At 37.0% G+C, this 17671-nt stretch overlaps 1 protein-coding gene across 4 annotated transcripts in view; it reads right to left on the bottom strand.

The window, feature by feature from the left end:
- Positions 1-2371: 2371 nt before the first annotated feature.
- CAB39L (calcium binding protein 39 like) overlaps positions 2372-17671 on the bottom strand; it is a 60919-nt gene continuing 45619 nt past the window's right edge. For all 4 annotated transcript variants that reach the window (XM_072403599.1, XM_072403608.1, XM_072403626.1 and 1 more), the window contains exons 6-9: positions 17171-17230; positions 12302-12367; positions 11168-11311; positions 2372-10354 (exon numbers count right to left, since the gene is read on the bottom strand). In XM_072403599.1, the coding sequence (XP_072259700.1) occupies positions 10175-10354; positions 11168-11311; positions 12302-12367; positions 17171-17230 (450 nt within the window). In that variant the 3' untranslated portion in view covers positions 2372-10174. The remainder of the gene's footprint in view (positions 10355-11167; positions 11312-12301; positions 12368-17170; positions 17231-17671) is intronic.

Genomic DNA, 17671 nt, shown 5'->3' on the forward strand with positions numbered 1-17671 from the left:
CTTGCTCATGCCGAGGGAATGAAGGAGACATATGAATCCATGGAGGTCATTTTGAAATTGATTATTCAGAACACAAGTGGAACGTTTGTGGTGACCTGAAGGTGCTGGCACTCCTTGGCCTGCAATTGGGATATACAAAATACATATTCTGTCTGGAACAGTCGTGATGACCGCAACCATTACAAAATGAAAGAATGGCCAACCAAGCCTGAACACACAGTTGGCCAGTACAACGTGAAACATAAATCACTCAATGATCCACAGAAAGTTTACCTTCCGCCACTTCATATTAAACTTGGAATAATGAAAGACTTTGTTGTTGCAATGGGTCGTGATGGTATGGGTTTTCAGTATCTGAAGGACAAGTTTGGAAAAGTTATACCAGATGCAAACTGAAAGCAGGCATTTTTGTTGGTCCCCAAATCTGCAATCTGATGCATGATACCACATTCAGAGACAAACTCAACACACTTGAACTTGCTGCTAGAGATTCATTTGTGCTAGTTGCGGTCTGATGATGGAGTTAAGTTGCGAATACATACCAGAGCAGTGGAGATTGTTCATAGACTCAAGCAAAGCAAGTTTGAAAGCTTTATTGCTGCATAAAGGTAAAGAAAAACCTTCTGTTCCTCTTGCTCATGCCGAGGGAATGAAAGAGACATATGAATCCATGGAGGTCATTTTGAAATTGATTATTCAGAACACAAGTGGAACGTTTGTGGTGACCTGAAGGTGCTGGCACTCCTTGGCCTGCAATTGGGATATACAAAATACATGTTCTGTCTGGAACAGTCGTGATGACCGCAACCATTACAAAATGAAAGAATGGCCAACCAAACCTGAACACACTGTTGGCCAGTACAACGTGAAACATAAATCACTCAATGATCCACAGAAAGTTTACCTTCCGCCACTTCATATTAAACTTGGAATAATGAAAGACTTTGTTGTTGCAATGGGTCGTGATGGTATGGGTTTTCAGTATCTGAAGGACAAGTTTGGAAAAGTTATACCAGATGCAAACTGAAAGCAGGCATTTTTGTTGGTCCCCAAATCTGCAATCTGATGCATGATACCACATTCAGAGACAAACTCAACACACTTGAACTTGCTGCTAGAGATTCATTTGTGCTAGTTGCACAAAACTTTCTGGGCAACCAGCGAGCTGCAAACCATGCTGAACTCATGAACAACATGCTAACAGCATACCATCACTTTGGCTGCCAAATGTCACTTAAAATACGTTACTTACATCCCCATCTGAACTTCTTCCCACAAAATTTGGGTGATGTGAGTGATGAACAAGGGCAGAGGTTCCACCGGGACATTTCTGCTATGGAAACAAGACATCAAAGCCAGTGCAACCCCAACATGATGGGCGACTACTGCTGGTTTCTGCAACGGGGGACAGCGTAGAGCCACAAACGCAAAAGCAAGTGCCTGAAACACTTCTGAAGTGTACATGTGTGTTGAACAAGGTGAATCATGTGTAATTGTATATGTTATTGCAACATAAAACTAGGTTTTTGTAAAACTACATTCCATGGTCATGGAACTATGAGGCAAAAGTTAGTATTGTATAGAGATTACATAGTAACTGCGGAACAAGCCAATGTAGCTAATCGAGGCTATACACATAACTAACTTAAGATCCTGACGTACTAGGCAGAATCGGACTCAGACTCAGCGCACTAGATTTAGTATGGGACACATGGATTAGACCAAGTAGCAGACAATATTTATTTTGTTTGTGATGCAGTGTATTTATTTATGATATGTCCCTCAATGACCAGTCGTTAAACTGATTGCTTGTGCAAAAAATGTTTATTTTTCAACACTATATATTTGTATGACTCTTTTGTATTGTCTATTTGACTGATTACTGAATAAAAAATAAAAAACAAAATAGAGCATCAGTTTCAAAGTGTACCAACTATATGAAAAATAAAAACCAGAACTAATAAAGTTTGGCATTTAAATCCTATTATTTTCATGTTCTAACAAGACAAAATGTCTTGGAGATGGGCTGTGAATATCTTTTGTGACTCGCTTGTGTGCTCGATATATTTTCTTTTTCTCAAAGTGAGGGGGGCCCAGCAGCGTGAATAGCTTTACAGGCACAGTGGCAGTTGTGGCCAGGTGGAGGTATCAGTGGGGCTCACCTGGGTTCTCTTCCAGCCCTCTGGTGGGCCAATGCAACCCTGGAAGCAGAATGTATGAATACATCTACACGGTTCCGGTGAATGCGAGTTGGGGAAATCTTCCTATTCTTCTGTGAGGTCCTGTACAGCTATAAATTATAATTATAATGAATTAAGTTGTAATTTCTACAGAATGAATTAAAAGATACATAAAAGAAGCAACACACAAGTGATCAGTAACCGTGCCTTTAATATTTTGTAAATAGAATAAGTACAAACGTAAAGAATTAGAAACAGATGATATACATTTATTTCATACACACAATAGTTTAAATATGCAAATAATTATTGTTAGGTTTCATCCCTTTTCTAAGGCGTAGAAGGTAAATCTGTATGCAGTACAGACAGCTCACATTCACTTAGAGGGTAGAAATTGCCAACAGTCAGAAGGCTGCTCTTAAAGTGCACCTGTCACCTATGTGCAGATGAACGAGACCATTTACCTGGCTAAATCCATATTTCTGGCTTTGGATTTTATAAATGTGTGACAATATATATATGAGAATTTAAAGCAGTTTGCAGCATACAAAATATATTTTATGCTACAAAGTAATATTTGCTGACAACTGCTACATCTGTAGAGCATCTACTGCTTTCTCTGTGTGTATATATCTCAATCACACCATTTAACAACTTGTCTTGGGTAAATATTTATCTATATACCTAGCCATGTTATGTGTCCTTACCCATCCCTACAATTTTTTTCTTCATGACTGACTGACACACACATTGGATGGAAACATAAGATTAGTTCATAACAGCACAGCTTACTTTTTCCATGCCAACATTGCTCATGACATTTTAAGTACTCATCATTCCTTCTTTTTTTTTTAAGTGAAAAGTCCACATTTGCTAAACAATGTATATAAAATTACAACACAAGCTGCTTTGTAATTGAGTATTATGAAAAAGGACCTTTCCATTTAACAGCGATATTCTAAATCTGCCCAATAAAAAATCATTCAATGGCAATATTTGGGCCAGCAGGAAGTGAAACGAAGAGGTGTGAGGGTATTCTAGAATTCTTGGGAAAAATAGTAATTTTCGTGGTGGAGCAGTTCTACTTTTGTTTAGAGGATTAAGGATTCAAGACAATCCATATAAACTAAAATATTTTTTAAAGAGGTGATTTTTGAAAACCAGATCCAGGAGGCATGAATGTGCCACTGAATATGTCAATACAATTACTGGGATGAGCAGTAACACTGCCATGACCCCGATCAATGTGGTTTTATTTCTTGGCTGGAGGCAAATGCATAGACAAGTTTTTTTTTTGTTTTGTTTTTCCAGCAATGTCTGGAAAATGTTAAAGCTGAACCCCAGCCTTGTTTTATTGTTCATAAAACAATATAGTGGCTCGTCTGATCTGGGACAATGTCTTTCACTGCAAAAAACCTACAGTGAAAGACTAATGGATATTCCAGTAAAACAAAAATAAGTCCTGCCTCATTACCATACATGCATTATATTTGGGCTCTCCATTGCACACCTTATACAGCTATATGCTGCTTTTTTGGCAAGTCCAGCCAGCATCAAGTGTCGGCATTACAGAGCAGTCTGCATGCGAATGCAATCTCTCCTTTACGTCAGCTTGTCTTCCCTGTGTGCTATGGGTCTTTACAAGGATCCAAGGAGCAGGCCTAAGCATGGCCCACATTCATGCATACTAGTCCTTATACTGGCACCATGGGAAGCATAGTGACAGCTCCCTAATTGACTGTTCCCATCCAAACAGGTCTGTCCATGGGCCCAGAAGTATCCCAAATGCTGAGTGGCCAATTAACAGATTGCTCATTGAACATTTTACTAATGTAACCGCTAACTAACTACAGCCAGTTGTTAGTTAGCGGTTACACACAACGCAGATCTGCAAAAGACACTAAACTGTACCAGCTATTTCAGAAATAGACATTCTGACTGGTTGCTGTAGGTTAGGTTTGCTTTTCTAATTGGTTATCCCAATGTTTGCTCTATGCAAAGCTTTTTATACTTCAAATAGAATGTGAAGGTGTAGAACCACTGTTTAGTTTTTGTTGCCAATTTTCTCATGCTTCCTACATAGAGGACAGAGTTATAGTAAAACATTACAATGGGGACAAAGTCCCCACGCTTCTTTCTTATCAGGGTAGGGGAAGGTTAGACTCTCCATGAGTTTTTCATTGAGGTGACTTTTGGTTCAATAGAGAAGTGATGGGTCATCTTCTTGGTGGAAGCCCAGCACTATGTGCATGTTGAGTAGTTATCTTAAAGATTAGTTTCAAAATCCAATGTTTCAGGAGTGGCCTTTTTCAATATTTGGGTAAATACTCACACAACATTTACAGTGCTGGTGATTAGCGTGCTAATCTTTCTTCATTCAACTATAGCCAATTAGCTATTTCATGAACATGGCTTCTGAGGTATTAACATGTTAACATCTCCTCAGTAGATTAACACACAACATTTGAGACTTAATGTGGACTTAAACTAAAAATTCAAGGTCTGTATTTTCTGGAATAGAGACTTACCTGCCTCTTTTCTAGATTATGTATTCCATCCTGTAACTGCTCTATACTGCATAAACTGCTCCTGAACTGCATGTGAAATTCTACCTTGCAAAGAAAAGAGGTAAAATAAAAAGTGCTGCATTGCATGATTTAATCAGCTCCTAGTTTCAAATTAACATTGCACTCAACAGTTTTTCTGTAAAAGAAATCTGCACTGAGGGGATTACAGTAAAGTAAAATTAAATAAAAAAAAAAGCAGGCATGCACTTTACTGCATAGGAGGTTTGTGGTATTGTAGGAACAATGCCTTGTTTCTTCTACAATAACACAAACCTTCCTGCTGACAATCTTTTCTAGAATATAAACTGAGCTACAATGTGTAGTACATATTTGGCATGACAGGCCATGGTGTCAGGACAAATATATAAAAAAAAAAGGCCCTACACATTACATTATTCTGACCAGTCCAATCACAATGGGCAGAAGAATCCACACCTCACAAAATTTTGGTGCAGTCGATTGAGAAAGAGCACACTGACTCTGCTTAAAAAAAAAAAAAAAGTAAAACGAAATCAGCTGCAGTGAGGCTTTAACTTCAAACAAACCATTTACACCAGCACATTAAATATATTCACTTTATATAGACCAAAATTTGAGGTGACTTTCATAAAAAAGTGACATTCAAAACAAAATCAGTGGTGCTTTCTACAGCAACCTACCAGGACTACTGGCAAATATTTCCCCTTTCAACCTAATTTTAAAGTTGGAGTCCACTGCTGTGTATTTAAGGAAATGCAGACAGAATAAAACTGTGCCGATAGGCACAAAAACCTGCCTAAAATAAGCCTTAGGAAAAAAGCAGACATCAATCTAGCCGCTATTGGCAACCCCTTCATTTCTTTTCAGTGGAGAATAACCTTCATCAATGTACCTATGTAAAAATGCTATCACAGTCTGTTAATATGTGCTGCCCATACCCCAGGAATAACACGTGAACACATCTTATTATTTACTTACTCACGATCATAGAGGGACCAGGGAAACCCAGGCCTCCTCACCTGTATCCATTATTGCTGCAGAACCTCTGCAGGCAAAAGATAGTCAAGCATTTTAACTTAAAAACTAAAATCAGAAAAGAACAATATATTAAAGTTATATTAATACAGATTAATTATTTTACAAAGCTAGCGTCATTGCCTACTTAGATATAAAAATAAAAAACAATAACTTGATTTATGCCTTATGCCTTGAACGCCATAATAACTTGCTCAATGAGAGGACCTTATAGAATATATTGTGCAGGCAGCCACCGCCAGGGCAAATGCTGTGCACACCAACACATGAAGACAGACAAGATGCCCAGTCATTGCTGAGCAATGTACACAGGCACTAGGGATGTCACCATCGCTGGTTTCTACACTTCTGACTGCCAAGTGACATTATACAATGCACACAACTACACATAGTTATCTGACTACATTCATATTACACGGTGAGGTGCTCTTTTGTCGTTCCCATAAAGCTTATGGCCACCTTTCTGGTGTGTGTGTGTATATATATAGCAAAGCCCTGAGGTGAAATAATCAACTTTTCCAAGTATTGATCATGTTCTGTAATGTCCCCAACGGGAAATTTCAAATGTATTTGCTGGGTGTAAACTTTAGATAGCCGTTTTGGTGGAATTTTGTCCCTAGCTGTGCTTCCCCTTTCTTCAAAGCAGTGGACTTTACTATTCCTATCAGCCTCAAGGATGTTTGCAAGCTATGATCCTGAACCTGCAGGCAGGCTATAGACATTTAGGTATTTACATATATTCTAGCCATTAATGAGCTTTAAAACAATAGCTCACTGACCTATTTAGCAGTGGACCATGAAGAGCAATTCATCTGCAAACCACTTCAGTGCTTCTGCTGTAAAATTTGAGGATTAATTGTTCCACAATGACTACAGACAAGGGTGACTGCTTTCTGTAAAGCTCATTCACTAGGAATATGTAAATATGATGTTCATAGCTTGGCCACAGGTTTACTTTAAAGGAGCAAGCTAAGTAATGAATACCAGTTAGAAAGTTGATTACTTCACTAGTCTGCTTTTTTTGTACTATTTAGCAGAATAGGTGGCGTTTGAACACATTCTGAACTGCCAAAGTTAACGGTTATTACATATTAGTTGTTCATCCCTCATAAGATAAGGCCTTTCATACAGCAATCCAATGAAGTCACCTACTAACTTTACCACAGTGCTCACAGTTACAGCTACAATGTCAGCCATGTTGTGGCAATGCAGACCTATCTTTACAATGTTATGTGTATTCTATATACAAGCAGATAAAGAGAAAATTCCACTTTTGGTATACATTGTTTGGAAGTGAAAGTAAAGTTTGTTATAGATTTCAGCTTGTATTGGGAGAATAAATTGGTCTGTAACAACATATTGCTCTCATGTGGGTCCGTAATAACCAATATTAGCCGTACAAGTCAGGGGCTCCTCCACCTACAGCTCTTTATACAAGAAGAGATGATGGGGAGGGATTGCTGTATCTTGCTATTAGGAAAAGACTAGGTGAGTGTATATAGCTGGATATTAGGAGAGTTTATTTAATTTAAACCTGACTGGGGTTGTTCTTTAATAAATCTGGCCATACATTTGGCAATTTCCTCCAATCAAAACACTGTAAAAAAACTCCATTCTCTTGACAAAATTGCTGTTGATTTTTTCATGTTTTGACTGGAATTTTTTAATAAACCATTATGATCAAATTCCTGTGATGAATCACAGGAGATTAGTTTGCGTCTGCCGATTACTTGCAGTCCTGGTGGCTTGAAATTGACTGAAAATTGCCACATGTATAACCAAAGATATTTATATGTGTTATGTAAGTACGACCATTCTAAAAATACAGCATACAAATGTATGGCTTGCACCAAATATCAACATAAGAGTAACACAGTGGTGCATTGGGTAGACACCGACATCTTCATACTTTGTACATATTTTATACGTCTATACAGAGAAGCTTAATATTTATTTATTAATTAATTAGTAACATCATCAAAACGCAGGGCACAAAATGTCCCACATTCAGCTTTATTCACTCCCATTAGTCTTAAACTTCTCACCAGCCTCAGAGTCAAGAAGGTAATATAATATTTTGGGGCCTATTTATAAAGCAGTGAATCTGATATTGACTGAAACATTACCTGGTGAAGAATCTTCCAGGTCCATGTGTTTTAATGGCAGTGATTAATTCTCCACCAGGGAATGTTTCAGTAAATGTCAGATGGTAGGGTCTGCCTAAAGAATACTCGGAACCTGTACACTACAAATCACTAGTCAGGTATAAAAAGTTTGAGTATGAAGCAAAAAGGCAGTCATGGTAGTTATAATACAGGCAGTTCTTATTTAGACAAATTAATATAAATTGAATATTGTATCGGTGTGGTATTTTTCCACGTGAAAATGTAACTTGAAATCCAGTATTCCTTTGGAATCCTTATTTTATTTTTTAATCCCTGATGTTATCTCAGTTATAAAAGGCTGTTTTTTTACTATAGACACATGAGTGGTAATAAACTTACTGGAAGCTGGACACATCTGTAGAGAAAAATCCTGTCCAATAATGTAATATGAATTGATTCCATTTATACTGAATGCTGCAAACATTTAGAATGTTACCATTGCACATCTATGTGATAAAAACCTCAAGTGAAAGAAAGAAGAAAATTGGTGGTTGGATTATTAAATCAGTAAAAGTACAATATGTAAAAGATATTGTACACCTTATAAGGTTTTGAGGTAATCTAATATGTATTACCTTTGCATGTTACAGAGGCATTCTCTCTAATTTTCCTCTAGCTTTATGCATATTACTGGTATTAGCTATCCATAAGAGACAGCTGTACATGTGGGGGTGCACAGGACACTGGCTGTACTTCATAAAAGCTATGTTCACGCTGGCCATGAGGTTGCAAAGCGTTTACCGTTTCCTTGTGCCGGGGAACGGCTACCTTTCCTGGCAACAGCCACATAGGGAATGAATAGGGGCGTCAGAGAATGGTTCTAATACTGTTAACTGCTACTGCTATATATTGTGCAGACCATGGTTCTTTAAGGACCAACACTGCAGTGCGACAGACTGAGCAGGTGGTAAGGTGCGGCACAGGATCACTCAATCCCAAATCTGGTCTGAACCCACTCCAAAAGGTTGTCTGAAGTACACAATATAGACAAAAGTGTACTAAACCAAGGTCCAAGTACCAAGTGTACCAACCATGCTGCATAGAAGCCATTTATCCTGCACTGTAAGAGGAAGCATTTTCATCATGGAGCAGAGATTCCTAACAAGTTCTGAACAGACAAAAGCTCTAAACAAGATATTTTATAAACAATTTTACAGACATTGATTTTATGGTAAAATGTTCTAATTCAGATTTTATACATTTTAGTTATACTAGTTATAATGGGAACTTTCATGTTGAAGCATAATATATTCCCTTTCTCATTATACCCAAGAACCATATAAATCACCAATTACTCTCATGTTGATATGAGGGGTTGTATATACATGGTAACTTCATCATTTTCATTCTATTATTCATCACACTGCAGTGATATATTTCATAATGATCTATTATCTCTACATATTCATGTACTTTAACCTGCTCCCAAAGGACCCATTCACACACCACACGCATTGGACTCCTTTGCTCAACAAGATGAATAGACGCTACAATACATCTTGAGAAGCATAAAAGAATTTTGGCTCTAGCTGTGCACCAAACAAAAACGCACATCAACACAATACACAAAGCACTTCAAATCAAGTACATTGGGTGTGTTAGGTTAAACACAATGTTTGCGGTATGAATTCAGATTTAAGCACTGAAGAGGAACATATGAAAGATCAATAAATAAATGTGCGTTGTCTTCTTTTGTTACAAAATGCTTACTGATCTTAGATTTATAGTTCAGAGTACAAATAGATCTTAACAGGAGGCCCATATGCCACACTTCATTACACAGTATTCCTTCCAGTAAAGGCTTTATTGGGGATTAGGTGAGTGCTATACATCTTTTTTTTAGTAAGAGATTGGTTGCTGTAGGATAATCCATTTCTCCGAATCAGTATGAAGGGCTGAGAGTTGACCATGGGATATTAACCGACATCTCCCTCAATTTTTTTTAGAACTGTACATTCAAAAGGCTAAAGCAAAAACTACAGACATATTGACAAGATATTGACTCCATGTCATCGGCAGCAGCGGCGGCTTTCCATGTTTGTGAGGTCAACATGGACACTCAACTGCAAATTCTATCTCCTCACAGACCTGATTAAGAAGAAGATATTTTTTTTTGAGTTTTAATATAAAACTGTATACTCTTGGCAGCTAATAAACTAAATTGAAACAAAAACATAGGCACTGACGATGCCATGACAACTTCTTAAAACACTTATTCTGATGATGGCTGGAGAAGCTGGAGACATGTTCACGGGTTGGGCTTTTTCAAGTCTCGTATCTGTTTGATCAAGTAGCTTTTTTCATCAGAGAACTGTTCGTCATCTGTCCTCTCCTTCTGGAAGCTGCTCAGGAACTCAATTAGCTTTGTCTGGTTTTTCAGCAGGATATCCACAATTGGCTGTGTTTTGTTTGGATTTGCTACAAATACCTATGGTGGAAGCAAAAAAAAAAATGTTTTAGGCAGAAGAGACCATATTTTGTAAAACAAACACAGAAAACATACAGTTGAATCCTGAAAGACACCGTGTCATCATGACCCTTCAGGGTTTGTAAAATAAACCTCCCTGAGAACTTTATATTTAACTCTCCGCTAACTTTTTCTCATTGACTAAATGCAGGGGAAAAAAAATCCCAAGGAACACGTGACAACTAAGAAGGGGTTTCCTTTTTTCTTTTGAGAGATGTCTTTTAAATTGTCTCCCCTGACAGGAGATGAAAAAAAAAAAAAATTTAAGTACAGCTTGGGAGAAGCAAGATAAGTCCAAATTTGCATACAAATTCAAGTGCCCCTTATTTCTAGATCAGCTGTTTAATGTGATTAAAAAAAAAAATTGCTGCATTGTTGAGATTAGTGAAACATAAATTTTAAAGCAGTTAGCAAGTTCACAGTTTTAAAAATAAAAGTTTTGGTAATCTTTTCAGTCGGTAAAGTCCACTGCAATGCACAAAATAGGCTAACATTAAATACCACCACCAAATAACACACCAAAGAAGTTGCATTTCTTGTTGCATCAAAACAGGGTGAAAGCACACTGAACCATCTTCTATTTATCATGTTCTATGCAGCATATAAAAATAGATCCAAGTTATGTGCTCCATTATCCATGACGTACAAGGGATTCTGGCCACAGGCCTCAAGCACGTTGTCTGGCTCTTCACGAAGATATCTTCCATATGTCTTTCCTGCTCTTTGACAGAACACAGACTAGCCTCAATACACACAACTCTTCTAATAACTCACCTTGAAGACATGGAAAGCTTCAAACTGAATGTTTGGGCTCTTATCTCGAAGAAGGTTCATCATGAGCTTCAGATTTTCTGGTTTGCTGATGTACTTTGTCATGATGCAGAAATTGTGTCGATCCAGAATCAATTCACCCAGCAGCTGGGGAGATAAATACAAATAAAAATATTTACACATTTATGATTTTATTGTTATTGCTGCCACATCCACATGAGATATTTACAATTGAAACCTTTAAAGGAAACAACTAAATCAATATTTGAAATACATATGTGAACTATTACATATGTTATCTATGTATTAATATCCATGTTAACTATTCTACCTAACAAATGGTTGGCAATTCTGGTAAGCCAGTCTTGTGATGTTCGCACCTCTCACACTGCACACCCAGACAGGGTACACAATTTTTAGGGTTTTCTTTCTGATTTCCTGTGTTTCCAGATCACTGGAAAATGATTCTTGTAATGAGCAACAGGCTAGCCCAGTAGGCATTAAAGTTGACCAAGGTAACAAAAGAAATAAACTAGAAAGTGGTCATGGTACTACATGAACTACAACATTTCTGTATTAGTCAATGGCCAATGTAGACAAAGGACACATCCCTCCCATAACCCCACCTACATGCACAATAAGGAAATAATATGCAGACTATGATGGGTAAACCATATATGCTGGAATCATAAACTTAGGCATGAACATCCACCTAATAGAATTCCAGGCAGGTATTTGCAGTCTTACAACTTTACATTGGCCATATACGTCCAGCACCCCAACTTTTAGATTTTAACAAGTGTCTACTTTTCTTTTTTTTGCTTTGTGAGTAAAATGGAATTTCCCTGAATGGAAACAAGTGGCGTCCTGCTTTATTCTGATTTTCCAGAGAGAAGCAGATGCACACGTTTAGGGTAGCTGCAATGATGCAAGAGGTTCCATACAACTAGTCTGGGTCTATATATGCCTACCATGTACTGTAGAGGTCAGATACTTGCACAGGGAAGTTACGTATATAGAAGTCTGAACTATTTATTATGAGATCATAATTCTGGATTTACTAAAGATTGCAAACATTCAAGGTAATGGCAATACTACTATTTTACCATGGTGAAACAATGGCATGTTTAGTGTTACCTTCAATGACTGTCTTTTTGTCACATAGTTCTCAGAGTGTAGAAGCTTTTCATAGTCATTAAATATCTGAAAAAATAAACAGATTAATAAATTAGTAACATGGGCTTTGATAAAGAAGGGATCAATGTATGTGTTATTATTCTGTAGAATATCAGCACACAGACTGAAAATCAAGACCTGTGACATATGTTATCTCTCAGGGATCATAAAACAGGACTGGGATTCCAAGCCAAAGAGCACATTTATTCATAAACATTTGGAAACATTTCACTAAAACCAATTCAATATCTGCAGATTTTCAAAAATTTTAGCAAACACATCACATGTAGCATGTCTTGTATGCTGTCCGCTGTCAACATAGGTAGACTTTAACTTCTAGTTCCCACATCAGCTTCCCCTGACGCAAAGGAGAGGAATCTTTCCAAAGGTCCAGCTAAACAACAATGCCTTGTCCAGAAAACTAAGACTACGTACACATGTCAGATGATTCTCATCAGATAATCACCTCAGGGCTGATATTGGATGAGAATCTGCCGTGTGTGCAGCACTTGTCATTTGTCATTCATGGATCCGTCCTGGTGGATCCACAAACAATCGTAATAGAAGTGAAGGAAAGAGAGTACAGCGGGGTGCCACTCCTTCTTTCTCCCCTCTCCATAGAGCAGAATGGCGATGTATGAACAGGAGCTTGTTTAGTTCAGTCTTGTCATTGGTAAGGATTGTGAAAAATCCTTTTTAATGACAATTACTGAACCTGTGTACACAGCCTAAAACATAGTAAAATGTTCTTTAAAAGATAAAATAATTTTTAAAAATCCTGCTCTGTGATTATCACACAGATTATGAGACTGGTAAGGGTCCCAAAACGATAGTTCAGGATTAGGTCCCTATCAATGATACTTATGGCTTCAGCATGAGAGATGTTGGGCACCTATCCTCTAAATTAGCCTTTCTCAACCTTTTTAACATAGGGAAGCCCTTGAAAAAAGGGGGGGTTGGGGTACCCCTGTTTTAATAATATCCATAGCTCATAGTACATTAGTGTGGTGGTCGGTAAGAAGAAGGTCTCTTACATTGCTGGCCATTTCATCACCCTTACAGACAGACAAAAAGATAATTGGTGTCAGAGGAACTGATATGAAAGTCACAAATTACTAATTGATGAATGTCCCTGCTGCATACTCAAAATAAATACAGCGTCGCTTTATTCACCAACATTCACTATGTTGCAAGTCTAGCCTCTATTTCTTTAAAGACTCAGACCAAATCAGCACCTTCAAGTTCATTGCCAGCAGTTTTTATACAGCTCATAGGCTAATTTCTGAAAAGAATGGAGGGTTTAAATCAAAAGAGTCAGAACTACTTTATTCCCTGTGGATTGCTAGGAAATGGGAAAAAAGAATAAGTGATTTCTGCAGTTTCCCAGTGTGCTTTAAAATAATTTTGCCTCAACCGGCCTATATTAATAGCTAGTACTATAATCATAGCCCAGCACTAACCAAGAAATAAGTTGCCACAAAAACATTTCTGTATGAAATTCTCTGTCCCACAGTACACATGTTCTATATATATGTGCCCGGCTATATTTAGAGATAAGGCTGAGCCTCTCTCTATTCATTCAATAGCTTTATTCAAATTGCTGAATGACACCGGTGCAGAAAAAACATCACCATGTGATTACTGGTCTACCATTGGTCATCACATGGAACTAAATAATTTACTGCATTCCTGTTCATAGAAAAACTATACTGACAACTTAAAATATAACTTAAAAAAAGGCATCATTGTTAATATTGAGGGGATAGAAGCATTTTCAGGTTTGTACTGCCGTTAGGGTGAACTTCTTTCTTTACTTTTCCTGATCACAGATGTCTCCGGGACTGAACGAGGGTAAATCCATCCAGCTATTACCAGAACAGGAATAGAGAAAAATCTCCCAAAGGGCACATTTATTCCCATGATAACTCTCTAAAATTATAAAAAACCTTATTCTATCAATACCTGTTGAGCCTTCTATCTTGAGTGTTCTATCTTATTATGTGTAATTATGAGCTTATTCAATGTAATTTGTTAAAAATGTTTCCCTCCCAATATTATTGGTAATGGTGCTTACCCACTTGAAGGGTACCTTAAAAAAATCCTATCCTCAGCCTTCAGACCAGATAATGAAAGGCGGAGTGAATTCATTAAGTCAACCATGTACAGGGTTACAAACAAATGTGCAACACGGCTCTTTTAGACCTGCAGTGTAAAACTGTCCTGTTTTGTGCCCAGGGTGCACTCCAGCCAGGAGAGACAATGTGCACACTTGGTACATTTGGGAACTGTGCCACGAGTCCCTAACATTGTATTTGTAACTGCTTGCACAGTGATCAGGGTAAAGTTTTACAGTAACACACTTCTATATGGAGTAGCAAAGTGGGAAATTATCTTACAGTAGGATCTTTTATTTTTAAATAGGTTTACAGAAGTGGCTGATGAAAAATCGCCTAGCCCCTACCACTTCTTGTTTCTGTAGGTCCATTGCTGCTATTTTTCTTTATCAGATGACTGCAGTCTGATCTCAACCAGCAAAACATTATTAAAAGAACAATATTTCTAAATGCAAGATAATTAGAAATAATTATGTAGCACTTCTACAAAAAATAGTTTTAATTACTCTAAATCACTTCACTGCTCAAAGTAGATATAATTCATGGAAAATTATATATATATATATATATATATATATATACCCACTGTTTTAATTTTCTAAGTATGTGCTTCCAAGTATACAAATGATGCCTGTATTCATGTCATATGGCAGATTGAATCCTCCAGTAACGACCAGGATTTAATTGTTTCTCATTCTTGTCAAACAGTAAATAAAACTTACAAGCATGCTTGCATTATTTATATCACCATAAAATAAAAAACAGTGTGCCAATAATAGTATTTTTTTCATGTTCCTATATATGAACAGCTAGTTAAAATAAAAATGAAACACCAATTTACCAGTATATGGTAAAAGATGAAAACCCAGCATCACACTATCAGTTGGGGTAAAAAGCCAATAGGTAATTATAATATATCATGTATATAATATAATGTATAATAAAGCCCAGATTGTAAACATGTAGCAAAATAATAGTATCATCCATCATCTGTATTGTGCACATAGCCATAGTGGTAACTAGCAGATCCACCTATGGCATGCCGCCCAAACACAGGAGGTGGATACAAGACTAGTCACCTTGCCCCAGATAAAAGACTAGGCTGAAATACTGCACAGCTTTGTCTGAAATACATGGGGATACACATGGCATATGTATTAGGACAATATTTTTCATGCCTGGACTTTTTGTCACACTTTAACACACTTAAAAAAAAAAAAAAAAAAAACATTTCCATTAAAATGATCTATTTATGCATCTAAAGAAAATTATAAAAGAACAGAGTTGCCCTTCTGCAGTAAGAAGATTAGAAGATTGGTAAATGTAATATTATCACATAACATTTGATAGGAGGCACATGCCTGTGACCTGTAAAAAGCAACATATGTTCCCATATATTTAAAAAGTTACAACCTCCTGAGAATTGTCCCCTAGTGAGATGAAAACAATATGTGGCAATAATTGAATTGAAATCCTCAATTCTCTCTTTTTATGAAGTGCAAGTATAACAACCTAATAAAGCATGCTTTTCCATGCAATGTCTGAGCAGGCAGAATAACTTGGCTAAATGCCTCCTGACTCAGCTATTTGTACAATCATTAATGGCAGCCAGTTTTGCTTTGAATAAACCCGGGATTTCTTAAAAGGTTACTTTGTCTTTCTGTTTTAAATGAAACATGCAAAACAGGACAGGAAACAAAATGGCATATCTGAATATTTGTAAAAGTTTGTAAATGTTTCCAACACGCAGGGTGATCTGGTTTTGCATGCCTTCCAGTTGAAATATATACTTCATAACCAGTAAATGATAACTTTTTCCACCTTCTCCCCTTCAAAAATTGGACCCACATACAATGTACACTTGTTATCAAGAGTAAAAAGATTGTAGTTCCGATTACCACAAGTAAAAAGAAAGAGGTTCTGATTTGTAACAGGTACAAACACCATTAGTTTTGACTTGCTTAGTAGTACAAAGCCAGATTCTCAGAATGTATAACTTAACAGATGGCCCAGCAACAAGAATGATTAGCTGGTGGCACAGACATTTTCAAACTTTTTTCCGGGTTCAGGATCTCCAGACATCTTCATTGGCAAAGCCAGAATGATGCATCTCCAGTGTATGCATAAAGGAGAGTTCAATCATTCCAACACCAATAGGTATTCCAAGAAAATCCACTGACCATGTGCAGCTCAATATACATTCCTCGGGAGGTTGTGAACAGGCAGGTTCAAGTTAGTGTTACTGCAGAAGAAACATAATGTGCTTCTTCTAATAATAAAGACTTGGCATGCTTGTATCTTTCTATTTTTAAGTTTAATTTTACTTCACATGCAGATTTATTTTGCAGAAGAACTAAAGAGCACAATGGTAATTTAAAACAAGATGCTGATTAAATAATATATTGTAGCAAGACCACATTTCACATGCAGTTCATGAGAGGACATTGTAAAAAATGTTGTGTTGGTAATAATCTCCTCCACTGGGCCTGATTATTAAACCTCCCAAAGGCTGGAGAGGATACACATTCATTAGTGAAGCTGGGTGATCCAGCAAACCTGAAATGGAAATGGTCCAGGATTCAAAACATTTTCTATCAAATAGATCAGCGTCATTATGTCATGCTGAGGACAAAAGTTTAGAGCAGGAAAAGCTATAGGTGGGATCAGGCATATCACTGCAACAACGTATTAAAAGTGTTAGGATATTGTCACTTACTCTATCATAATTCTGGTCTAGAAATTCAGATACCATCAACTTGTGTCTTGTAAGCAAATCCTGAAAAAATAAAAGACACACAAAACATGAACATTACATAATGGTACACAATGAAAATCTTTGCTGTTTCCAGGTCAAACAATACTTTTACCCCTTTTCATCATTCAGACAAATATATTTTGAACAAAACCATTTGTAATGAACTATGGACCAGTGTATATATGAATGGTATAAAGTAGAAGTACACTTGCCTAGAATAGACTTGGTCATTTTGCAAGGTTTAAAAAGACATTGACATGGCACTCAAAAGATTACTTAATAACCAATGAACTAACCCAGGCGGTTTTTGAAAATACTTGTTGATTTTGCCAAGAATTGTGTGGCCTTATCACTTTTTGGGCTGACTTGAACATAAACCAAATGCATCTTTAAATTTGCATAATACTACCTCCCTGCTCCCTGTACTTAAAATGATTAATTATAGGCATGCCTAAAGTCCAA

This window comes from Pyxicephalus adspersus, chromosome 1 (genome assembly GCF_032062135.1).
Source record: "Pyxicephalus adspersus chromosome 1, UCB_Pads_2.0, whole genome shotgun sequence".
Taxonomy (NCBI): Eukaryota; Metazoa; Chordata; class Amphibia; order Anura; family Pyxicephalidae; genus Pyxicephalus; species Pyxicephalus adspersus.